Here is a 12,682-nt window from a genome sequence, read left to right as displayed (position 1 = left end):
AGTATACCAAAAAATGTAAATGTCCAAACATCCATCAGAAAAACCACTGATTTGCATTGCCTTTGGAAATAGAAGTGCAGTCTAAGTGGAGTGTTTTTTTTTTTGTTTTTTTTATTCAATGTATGACCCAAACAATCATCTGTCTGATCTGGTTATGATGACATGAATGATTTATGGTGATCTCCACACCCCACAGAAAATAAAAGAGTGCGAGAAATACTAAAAGCGAGACCGAGAAGGACTCTGGCAAGGTTGAGAGGACTTCCTGTAAGCGCTGAATTAATGTATGACTCTATCTGAGCTTGAGCAGAGCTAAAATATTCACTTCACAGCACTGATTTTCTTGCCTACTCTCTGAGGCGGCATCTAGGAGCCTGTGAATTAGCATCAGTGCTTAAATGTGTTCACACACACATATACTCGGCCTGTTAGCAGGTATCGACGAGTGGAGGCAGGGAGTTTTGGAGACTTGTTTCTGCTGCTTGGCTGCTTTCATCTCAGGCTTGGCAATGAACTTGGAGTCTGTGGAGTCTAGTTGGAAATGATCGCTAAATGAATCCATGAAAGGGGTTTATTTTGTGTTAGTGACCAGTTAAATGTAAATTATCCCTTAAATTATACAGCTACTTCCCACATAAATTTAAAAACAAATCACACAAAATATTGATTTGTCTTCAAAATATGTTATCGTAAGCTACCACTAAGACAAACAGTCCCTGACATAACACATAGAAAACAAGCAACAACAAAACACTGCAACAATATTAATTTAGATATTATTAATCTGCAATCCAACAAAGCATATTAAGCTTTACAGTTCTCTTACCAGCTTTTTGTTCTTCCAAGAGAAAGTTTTAATTGCTTTATTTGGGGACTCCTGGACTTTCGGTCATTTTCAGTCATGTTTTATGCCCATTAATTGTATTATAATTAATATTTTTTAGTCCTCGGTTGCTAATTACAGTTGATAGTTGTAATAACCACTTTGAGTTGCAAGATGGCGCTAATGAGCTATTCGTCCTTGTGTTTACATGAGCTTGTGGAATGATACAAGAGTCATGAATGTATTACTGTATTTTGCCATGACCGATGGTGAAATATACAATTTAGCATCATTATATGCTCAATGCTTCAAATGACCAATCAGAATGACGTGTTCCAGAGAGATGTGTATATACCATTCAAAGGTTTAGGGTCAGAAAGACATTCTGTCCTTCACATTCTGAATTTTCTATTTGTACAATAATTATGAAAAAAAAAATACATCACAGATTTCACAAAAAAAAAAAAAGCAGCACAGCTGTTTTCAACACTGATTATACTAAGAAAATTTTCTTTAGGCAAAGTTGGTATTTCATAATGATTTCTGAATGATCATGTGACACTGAAGACTGGAGTAATGGCTGCTAAAAATTCAGCTTTGCCATCACAGGAATAAATTACATTTTAAAATATATGACTATATAAAACAGTTATTTTAAATTGCAATAATATTTCACAGTTTTTACTGTATTTTGGATCACAGCCTTGGCATAAGAGATTTCTGAGGGCTGGAAATACAATATGTATATCACAATAATGTAGCATAATATACAGTCATTAATATACCTTGACACTGATCAGGTGTACTGCTTTAAAATGGCATTTTCCAAGATGCATTTATGCATTCTGTATTTCAAATCTTTCAGATCTGAGTAAATAAGTGCAATTAACTACAAGCAGTCTTAAATTCCTAGCTCTCTCTCTCTCTATGTCTTCTTTTTTCTACATTTCTTAACAAACACCACTTTAAGTTGTTCAGGCACTGATAAGCTAAGCCGTTCCCCAGGGACTCGCCGTGGCATTGAATACGTCTGGTTCCAATACATCCCCTGCCTAGCCAATCAATCACTGGCAAGCACTGCAAACTAATCATTTATTGATGGCACGGCACAGCCATGAATTTCTAATAGCATTCGTCTTATTTAACAGTCCAGATCAAACAGAGAAAATCCAAACATGCTGGAAGGGAAGGTTTAGAAAAAAATAGTTAATTCCTGAGCATATCCTTCTTTTTGGCAGCCAACCGACAGATATTGATGGAGAGGGCTGCCGAATAAGAGAGGAGGGCAAGGTGGAGGCAGAAAGGGAGTTTGTGTGTGTGTGCGTGTGTGCGTGTGTGTGTGTGTGTGTGTGTGTGTGTGTGTGTATTAGGGAGCCAGTGCGCACATTACAAATCTGAATTTCATGGAGCGTTTCATATCAGATCAGGGCATCTAGCTAAAAATGTTTCTCTCCCTTGGGGTGATGAGAAGTAGATTTATAGATTTACTTTTTTTCCCACTTCATCAATGTGCACTGACTATGTGCACTAACAGAGCTTCAGGGTTTGGGGCAAAACAATCCCATCATTGCATGAGAGCAAACAGCACTGAACACATTGATGTTTGTTAAAGAAACAAACCCGCTGACACTCAAAATAAAAATTGTCATTATTTACACACCTTAATGTCGTACCAGATCCATATGTTTTGTCCTGTTGAAGACAATAGAATTTTTAATGCAGTTCTGGTCCATACAATGACAGTTCATAGTTCACCTCACCATAAGTGTGATTGATAGACTGCTTGATTCAGAATGTCCTACATTTACAGCCTGTTGCGGCCACTGGAGTACACACCGTGCCACAGAGAGACACAAACAGTGACAGATAGAAGAGAGATCATGCAAAGACAGCAGATATACTCAAGTATCGCATTACCTGTGGGGTCAGAATTGGTTTGTTGGGCCTCTGTCGCCCCCTGCTGGTGAGCACTGGATAAACGGATCATCTGAGGACAGTATGTGGTGACAGTGGAGTCCAGCAGTTCTGCTGAGTTATAAAGAGTGATGTAATAATATTATGTGCAGCACACCATGTGGTTTATTTAGGCTTAAAATTAATTCACAACTTACATGTAAGCCATATAACAGGACTTTTGAACATAAACATATCCAAAATTCAAAATATATATTCAGACACACTTGACTTTATGGAAATTTTCCATTTTTTCTCTGAATGATTCCAACCAATATTAAAAATCACAAATTATATGTCTTTAATATCTGAACTCTTTCCCACAAACAGCAATAAGATTAAAAAGCAAATGGAGACTTTTGTCTTTATCTTCTTAGATTGAGGAACAAAAACATGAAAATGATTTCATATTCATGTTTCAGACAGGATCTCAACAATGTCTGATAATGTGCTCCGCTTTGACAAGATACAAAAGTGTTATTTTATAGTATCGAGATACTGTTTGTATAGTTGTTCATATTAATATTTTAATTCGTTTTCATTTTAATTTTAGTTTTAGTCACTATGTTGTTTTCATCATTTTTAGTTGTTTTTATATGTCTATTTAGTATAGCCATATATGTATATTTTTCAGTTTATGCACCAAGAGCTTGTAACACTCCAAAGAGAAAGGAAAAATTGAAATCGCATCATATGACCCCTTTAAATAATTCAACTTATACTAAATAAAAGAAATCTTTCAGTTCAACATATTTCTTATTCAGTTCTTCCAACACTAAATCCATATTAGTCCTGTACTACAACAAGTGCCTCATTTGAGTCTCATTTTAGAGAAAACATCTGAGACAAAAGTTGTTACTTAAATTAAACATATTTATTATGAAATCTGTTTTAAATTAATTGATAAAAAATTATAAATTCATCTGGATGGCAACATGAGCACAAACAAACCTTTTTCCAACAAAAGAGTTGGCGTGGAAAACCAAGCTGTAATAATTCATGATAATAAAGACACGTAAGATATTTCACATTGACCTTTTCTCAAAGCAAAGTGCTGAGTGTGCAGTTCAACCCCCTCTGTCATTTAAGCTCAGTCCAACAAACACTTATCTTCCTCCACAGCAAAGAGCTCTGAGTGTGTGTGTTGTGTGTGAGAGAGAGAGAGAGAGAGAGAGTGAGTGTTCATATGTCTGCATGAGTGAGCATAATATACTGTAATTAATCACAATGCAGCCTGTTTGACTCCAGAGAAATGAGAGATGTCTGGTGCTGTTTTGCGTCTCCACATGTCAGGCTGTTCAAGGACATCTAGAACTTTGTGCACAATATGCATATTCATTTTTGCAGTTTTAAATTCTGCTTATTTTGTTTTGGTTATGTCATTTGATGCTGAAATCTTAGTTATGTGATTTGATTTTATTGTTTGTAAAAAATAGTGACAACTCTTTTCACTCTGATTCAGATTCAGTTAGAATAAGTGCCTCATTCATGAAACACAAACAGAACATGAACAGTTCATAAACCCATTCTTAAGGTAATTTAATGCAACCGTTTGCAATGGAATGGTTTCATGAACAATTTACATTGAGATTTCTTCACCATGAATGAGGTCTATTGACTGTATTTTATATGGCTGGGGTATTATAACTGCACAGAAGGCCTGACCTGATAGCACATGACTCCTGCAGAATCTTTCTCCACCATGTCGACACAGTTTGTCCTGCTATGGACCGCTGCTTTAATCTGTGGAGAAACATGACAAAATGATAGGGGGGAAAAACAGCTCACTGGAAAATCTCTGCATCTGCAGAAGCTAGCTGTGCAATTGCACATAGTAAATGCCAGCAAGTTTGAAACATGTCATTGAATGTCAAAATCCCACCTTCTTTTTTTTAACCAACTGTTCTGAGGGATAAGCACGTAGTGACAGAAAGGTCAAAAGAATATATCAACAGCAACTTTTCATGTAAATAGAGATAAGCTCCAATTCGTTTATTGACTCAGACATATTTTGTTTAAATCAAAGACCTGTTGATGCATGTTCTTTTATCAGAAAAATGTCAGCAAAATATTTTAGAAAATACTGCCCATCAAAGAGGGACACATGCAGCAGGCAGTTGTTGTTTTTTCCAACACTGTTGTTCCTTTTATAATATAGCACTGTAGTTGAAAGTTTAAAGCAACAAAAATATCAATAAAAAACCATTATAAAAAATACTAAAATAATAATTATTACCATCATTTAGTATTTTTATAATTATTTTAAGTGTAATATAATAACAACAACAGTCATTTTTATTATTACTATTATTATTTTTATCTTTCAGAGCGGTTTCTATGATGCACATAAGCAAAACGTTTCAATTATGTATGAAAAATGTTAGTTGTTAAAATATTATCTTGTCGATTACATCATATTGACATCATATTGCTATTTACAATGCAACTGTACAGTCCGTGGATGATGTCCATACAAAACACATGGGTTAAGTTGAGACTGTCTTACTGTCTGCATCTCCTCACATTACTGTTTTAAAATTAAAATTGATCTGGGCAAACATTCATGTTAATAGTGACAAAGTGATACAATGTATTAGATGTATAATATGTATTTTACTATTAACTATTTTTATATCTAAAATATCAGATTCTGCAATATACAAGGCACACAAAATGAATAAAGGCTCATCTTCTTAGTTATTATGAGAGTATTTTATTGGTGTTTTGTGAAACATTAGCCTTGACAATAATTCCATTGTATACTGTACCATAGCAAAGGCTATTTGGTGAATGCATAGTATTGTATACATGATGTTCTGAGTCCTCAGTGTTGTTATTAACGTTATGGTGTTAATATTTGACATCACAACGGACAACCTTCATTCTTCTGTAGTTGTGCAATGAAAATACATGATGGCATTACAGTTTGGAGATTTGCTGAGGATGAGTCAAGTTGTTTGACACCGGTCGACCCCAGAGTCTAAGTCTGCTGACCCCTCCGTCGGGAGCTATGACCAGACGCACATGAGTCACAGGCCCACACTGCATCACAGACTCTCCAGAAAACAAATGCCTGTGATGTGCCTTCAGCTAGATGAGAAATATTGTGATCACATTTACACAGAACAAAAAGGAATAAAGTTGAAGATGAAGTCAAATTAAATTCTTGGATGGGAGAGTCATACTTTTTGAGGAGAAAGGAGAATTCTCCACTTGGGGGTTTTGTCAGAGCGCCACTGGTTACGAATTAAGTTGTTCTCCTCATCTGGGGTCAAACTGCAGGCCTCAATCTTGCAGGAGTCTGGGAAATTTCCTAGGGACAATGTTTTTTGTTTTTTTTAAGTGTCTTATGCTCACCAAAACAGAAATATATTTCAAAATGTGATGGCAAAGCTGAAATTTCAGCAGCCATTTATTTTGTATTTGATCGTTTCTCGTAATTATGACTTTATTTCTTATTTTAAACTTTTTATCTGACGATTTTTTAACTTTTTTATGCTGAGGCGGAACCAGGCTTCCATACAGATACTGTTGATTCAGATGGAAAACATTTAGACAAAAAAATGCTACAAAATGTAAATAAATATTCAATGCTTTAAGTACCTTTAAAATGGTTGGTGTCTACCTCAATTTTGCTTATGATGCCAGGATGTCCTAGTCTGAGAACAGCCCACTCACAGCCTGGCACCTGTAATATGCCTTTCTCATCCACCTGAAAACCAATATATGAGATCAGTGTGGGATCTAACTGATCTCTGTGAAGTTTCCTAAAATGACATGACTGCTTTTACTTTTAAAACTTTGGGCCGATCCAGGCGTCTGGCTGTCTCCCACCCATCACCCATGTTGTCAGCCCTCCCTAGACCTACAGAGAAGCACACATTCAGACAATCACAAAGTACTGATCTAGATCTCAAAACCTCTCATGTTATTCCATGATCTTCTCCAAACAGTCATTAAATAGACTATGGGTAATGTGTAGTATTCTCTCAGGACGTTATTAAAAATGAGAAACAGTCCAGACAGAGTTTTTATGATATGCCTGATTGAAAGCAGAGATTGTTGTCTATAATAGTGGTCCGCATTTTAGATGCTTCTCTTGGCTCAACTGAACAAAAAGACCATAATGCCTCTTTAAGATGTTTTTCAACTTGTCAGTCCAAAGAATCACTCACCGATAATATTGCGTGGGTGACCGAAGTGGGCATTGCTGTAGCCCACACATACACCTCCATTGACAAGGGCAACAAGATCCACTAGGTCTTGACTAGACACAGTGGACCAGTCCTTTTTCCCAATGCCATAAACTTTCAGCCTTGCAATGCCACCATCTGCCAAACATAAAAAAAAATATTTAAAGCTAAGGTGTCATTTTATGTTAAAACACTTATTCCATTGTTTCTAGGGTAAAATACTATTTTAATATGTTGAGACAACTATAAGTAGGTTGATTTTCCAGAAAAAGCAAAAAAAAACTAAAAAAAAAAAAACTACAAGGTTGTTAATCAATGCTATATGCTTTCTGAAAATAAATTTCCATTTTATATATGTGACCCTGGACCACAAAACCAGTCTTAAGTCGCTGGGGTGTATTTGTAGCAATAACCAAAAATACATTGTATGGGTCAAAATTATTGATTTTTTCTTTTATGCCAAAAATCATTAGGATATTAAGTAAAGATCATGTTCCATGAAGATATTTTGTAAATTCCATACTGTAAATATATTAAAACTTCATTTTTGATAAGTAATATGCATTGCTAAGAACTTCATTTGGACAACTTTAAAGGCGATTTTCTCAATATTTAGATTTTTTTTGTCTAGTTGTATCTCGGCCAAATATTGTCCTATCCTAACAAACCATACATCAATGGAAAGCTTAGTTATTTTGAAAAATTGACCCTTATGACTGGTTTTGTGGTTCATGGTTGTATGGTTTGTTAGGATAGGACAATATTTGGCCGAGATACAACTATTTGAAAATCTGGAATCTGAGGGTGCAAAGAAATCAAAATATTGAGAAAATCGCCTTTAAAGTTGTCCAGATAAAGTTATTAGCAATGCATATTACTAATCAAAAATTAAGTTTTAATATATTTACAGTAGGAAATTTACAAAATATCTTCATATAGATATGAAGGATATCTTCATAAAATAAAAATCAATAATTTTGACCCATACAATGCATTTTTGGCTATTGCTACAAATATACCCCAGCGACTTAAGACAGGTTTTGTGGTCCAGGGTCACAAATAACAAAGTAAAACAATCATCAGCAGGGGCAATAAAATAAATAAATATGGACTAAAAGGGGGCATTCATTTTTAATTTTAACCAATTAAAAATAAAAAAAATAAAAAAACTTTCTTGTTTTACAATGCATTTTGAATTAAAATGAGATGTTTGTGCCCACTGTACAAATGTGACAAAAGTACTGTATGATCTTGCATTTGTGCCACCATCTTTAAATCAATATTTTTGTATTTCTCCATTGTTTTAGATTCAGTTACGTGATTAGCAATGTTTCATTAGGTTCTTTCCCTCATTAAAGCTGTAAAGTACACTGTCTTGTACCTTTTTTTAATTTCTGACTGATTTTCAAATACTTTTGCTAGTGGCACGGAAATCATACACTTCAGCTTTAAGTCAAAGCTACAACTGTTTCAACAATTTGCTGAAAGATTCTTGTTAGCACCTTGGGCAAGAAATCATCTGCTGAGAAAAATAAGTAAATAAAACACCACATAAAAAAGTGAAATACATATAGTACCAGTTTTTAGGTGGTATATAAATACAAAAATTATAAATATATTTTTTATCATTTTACAACCCTTCATTTGTATTCATTTTACAAAACAAATGGCTCTCTAAGATGGTGCTCTGCTCCAGCATCTCTCCCTGGGCCATTTTTTTATTATTATGAATGATCACATTCTCTGTTTTGTCTTTTTTTTTTTAAATTGCACTGAATGATTCATGTGGTGGAAGGTGTATTACCTGGATATATGTTGAGGCGGATATGGGTAACTCTGTGTGGGTATGTGACATTCAGGTAGTTGTGGCATGATTCAGAGTACCCCGGGTTCAGCTTTATCATCGGGACAAGCTCCTCCCAGCTGTCTGTGTTAAGCTGTTCAACATTAATTCAGAATGAGTTCCCTCAGAAACACAGACTGATGATTATGTGCATGAATATCTGTTGCACTGGATGATGGTTTACACCTGTGCCACAGCTTCAAACTGGCTCGGGGAAGCTGCCATGCCTGTACGATCTCCTTCAAGAGTGAATGATGGCATCTGATCTGAATTAAATGTGACATGTATTAGACATAATGAAGGTAACCTTATACTTTGGTTCTTAAAGGCCGCAGCAATAGATACCCACCAAGACACGCAGCTTGAATGGAGGTGAATGGTGCATAGTTCCCCGTGAAGAAGGATGTGTCCACATCTAAGCCATTAATAATTCCTGGAACTTCTAACTGAATGATGCACCAGTCGTGACCTTTAACACAAGATGAGAGACACATGCATCTTTCATGAGATCACCGAAATCTGTTGTAAGTACAGACAGAGCACTCTATGAGATTACAAAACATGCCCTGAAAGCCTGATCAGATGAGGAAGTGTCTCAGTATTGCAGTACATCTTTCTCTCATGCGTTCATTTTACAGATCTTCAGAGACTGGATGGATGAGAGAAGGAAGTAGCCTGCAGCTATTCTGCTCTAATTCATCCAGGCTCAATGGAACTACAGCTCATTAGAGAGAAATGAGGAACACAGAGAGCCCTATTTCACAGTTTTACAGTGAACTCGCTTTGATTTGCGCAAATGGACTAATACCTGGAATTCTTTTCCTCCTGGTTTCCCAGCCATCCATCCATTTCCCATAATCGGTAAATGCTGAGGCTATGAATTCTGGAGGGTCTCTCTTCAAATAATTTCAGATCATTATAATTAATACCAAATAATACTAGAAAATGCTGAACACATGAATATTACCAGAGGAGATGCAAATGACTTCACCTTTAAAAGATTTCTAGCAGGGGCAAACCACTCATCTGTAGCAAAAATCACCTTTAATGACAACGTTAGTAGTTTGTTCTTCAATTTCAGTGTGCAAACGCAATCTATGAATATCAGAATATATATACAGTAAGACAATACATATATTTCAAATGCACCGTTCCCTTTCATGGGAACTTTGAACTGCGTCCTCTAGGGGTCGCTATGGGGAACGCCTCGTCGTGACCCGTGTCTGAAGCATACATTGAAAAAAAACACCAACTCGTTGGCCGGCGACAGCCATGACGTCACTACCGGTGCGACTATAGTAAGAGGACGCAGTGTCTCGTTCCCTACTCAGGGAACCATGGTTACATAAGTAACCTGAGACGTTTTTCACCTTTCCTCCAGCTGTTTCGCATGCGAGGTTGTTGAACTGTAGGAAGTGTGGCTGGCTGATGGTCTCCTTTTGCACTGGTCGATTTGCCATGTTTAGCCTATTTTGATTTGATTTTAAATGTTATGCTAATTTTTAATTTAGCTTTCGTTTAATATTACAAGAACCCAAGCAGAAAATTGTAGATAGAATCACTAACTCTCCGCGTTATATAATAGGTTGACTAACTATAATATTTAACTAACGTTACTCTCTCCAAAACAAACTCTTAAAAAGAGCGAAGTCCACTATCTTGATCAACAGTCATTTTGCATATTATGAAAGCAATGGAATCTCAGGTGGAATCTCAAAACACAATCATTGGTCGTTTGTAGTAACATTAACGGAAACGTAGCCTACAGTTTCTATTTTGAATTTCCATAAGAACCTGACTAATACTATAACATTACTACCATGAACTAGAGGTCTGCTACCCAACGGGTTCCGAAATACTTTCGGGTTGGGTTCGGGTTAATGTTTAATGAATAGCTTCGGGTTCGGGTCTGGCTTGGGTTTATAGCTAAACTAAAACTATATGCAGTAGGCTACGCTGCTTTCATAGAAACACGCACACACATTATTGCACACGACAACACAGCACGGAAACTTTTATTAGTAAAATAGCTTCGACAGGCTACTGACTATGTTATATTTCTCTGCAATGAGGGGGTAAAATCGCTGTTTTTGAAGTAACTAGGCTAAGCCTCATTGCTTGTAGTGAGAGACGCGCAGACGCAGGTTCACACACGCAACTTTCAGCCCTCTCTCTCGCCAATTCAAATAAATGATATAATTAATTCAAATAAATGCGATCTTGCCGCACTGCATCTCTGTGTCTGATTTAAAGCAGGCTGAATGCTAACGAGTCTTAACTGACGAAAATTACCATAATTTGCACGATGGAAGAATTATCTTGTATAGCTACAACCATTCAAAAACTCGGCAGAATTTATGTGACCGCAGCTGATGTTCATAAACTTTCATAACTGGTAAGTGTTTTTTCTTTTGCCTTGTGAACTGGCCGAGCCTTAATGATTCTGTTTCTTTACATGTATTTGTTTACTGACCGTTGCACGCAATCGTGAAATACAGCATTTTTTTTTAAATTGGCTATTCGTTGTGGGGGGAAAAAAGATTTCGGGTTCGGGCTCTAAATTTAACTGTGCCGCTCGGGTCGGGTCAGACGATCTCGGGTATGGGACGGGCTCGGGCTTCAGTTTAACCCTCATGTGGTGTTCGGGTCCTTTTTGCTCTGAAAAAAATTTATTTTTCCCGAAAATACTAGTTAATGTTATCGCATTGGACTGAATTTTTGTGACTTTGTTCGCAAAGGGTATAACTAGCCTACTTCTAACAAATTTTTTGATCATTTTCATACTTTTCTGGGGGAGATTTTTCACCTTGTTACACTTGTGATGTTCCAGGGCAAAAATGACCCGGCCTCAAAAAAATGCTTATGTTCACGTTCACATATGTATGTGTGCTTGCAAATATAAAGGCCTTGGACCTGTTCATGTTTGGATGCATGCATACTCATGCTAACACACTCATCCTACCCTGAACTGCATCCAATATCATTTAATCAATATGATAGTATAACTCTCTCTTTCTCTCTCTCTCACTCACCCACACACACACACACACACACGCGCGAACTGGCTTCACCCTGCTTCAAACGAATCTTTCTTTCATCTTCTTTCTTTCATCACACCTTCTAGACTAAATATTATGACAATAGGTATTGAGGCTTTCATGTTCTCACAAAGCAGACAAAAGTTTACTAATAAATGCTTTAGTACGGAGCCCCTAAAGGGACATGTGGTGGGAAAAAAATTCGGGGTGGGAGGAAATTTTTTTTGCGTTCTCTCGCAAAACTTTTGCGTTCCCTCTCAAAACTTTTGCGTTCTCTCGCAAATATATTTGCGTTCCCTTTTCCGTTCTCTCGCAAAGATATTTTGCGTTCCCTCGCAAAGATATTTGCGTTCTACGGAGCCCCTAAAGGGACATAGTGGTGGGAAAAAAATTCGGGGTGGGAGGAACTTTTGCGTTCCCTCGAGAAACTTTGCGTTCCCTCGCAAAACTTTTGCGTTCCCTCGAGAAACTTTGCGTTCCCTCGCAAAACTTTTGCGTTCTCTCGCAAAGATATTTGCGTTCCCTTTTGCGTTCTCTCGCAAAGATATTTGCGTTCCCTTTTGCGTTCTCTTGCAAAGATATTTTGCGTTCCCTCGAGAAACTTTGTGTTCCCTCGCAAAACTTTTACGTTCTCTCGCAAAGATATTTGCGTTCCCTTTTGCGTTCTCTCGCAAAGATATTTTGCGTTCCCTCGCAAAACCTTTGCGTTCTCTCGAGAAACGTTGCGTTCCCTCGCAAAACTTTTGCGTTCCCTCGAGAAACTTTGCGTTCCCTCGCAACACTTTTGGGTTCTCTCGCAAAGATATTTGCGTTCCCTTTTGCGTTCTCTAGC

At 36.8% G+C, this 12,682-nt stretch overlaps 1 protein-coding gene across 1 annotated transcript; it reads right to left on the bottom strand.

Annotated features, from left to right (window-relative positions):
* Window positions 1–5,490: 5,490 nt before the first annotated feature.
* LOC107668220 (allantoicase-like) lies at window positions 5,491–10,661 on the bottom strand. The gene is made up of 12 exons (XM_016460020.1): window positions 10,632–10,661; window positions 10,183–10,279; window positions 9,804–9,854; window positions 9,621–9,708; window positions 9,162–9,281; window positions 8,999–9,078; window positions 8,774–8,906; window positions 6,952–7,107; window positions 6,568–6,641; window positions 6,380–6,488; window positions 5,962–6,089; window positions 5,491–5,866 (listed from the first exon to the last, which is right to left on the bottom strand). The coding sequence occupies exons 2-12, from the start codon at window positions 10,270–10,272 to the stop codon at window positions 5,696–5,698; spliced, it is 1,200 nt and encodes a 399-aa protein (XP_016315506.1). The 5' UTR covers window positions 10,273–10,279; window positions 10,632–10,661; the 3' UTR covers window positions 5,491–5,695.
* Between the last annotated feature and the right edge of the window lie 2,021 nt (window positions 10,662–12,682).

Source organism: Sinocyclocheilus anshuiensis, unplaced genomic scaffold (genome assembly GCF_001515605.1).
Source record: "Sinocyclocheilus anshuiensis isolate Anshui unplaced genomic scaffold, SAMN03320099.WGS_v1.1 scaffold1341, whole genome shotgun sequence".
NCBI classification, from domain to species: Eukaryota; Metazoa; Chordata; class Actinopteri; order Cypriniformes; family Cyprinidae; genus Sinocyclocheilus; species Sinocyclocheilus anshuiensis.
This window is presented reverse-complemented; position numbering and strand designations above follow the sequence as displayed.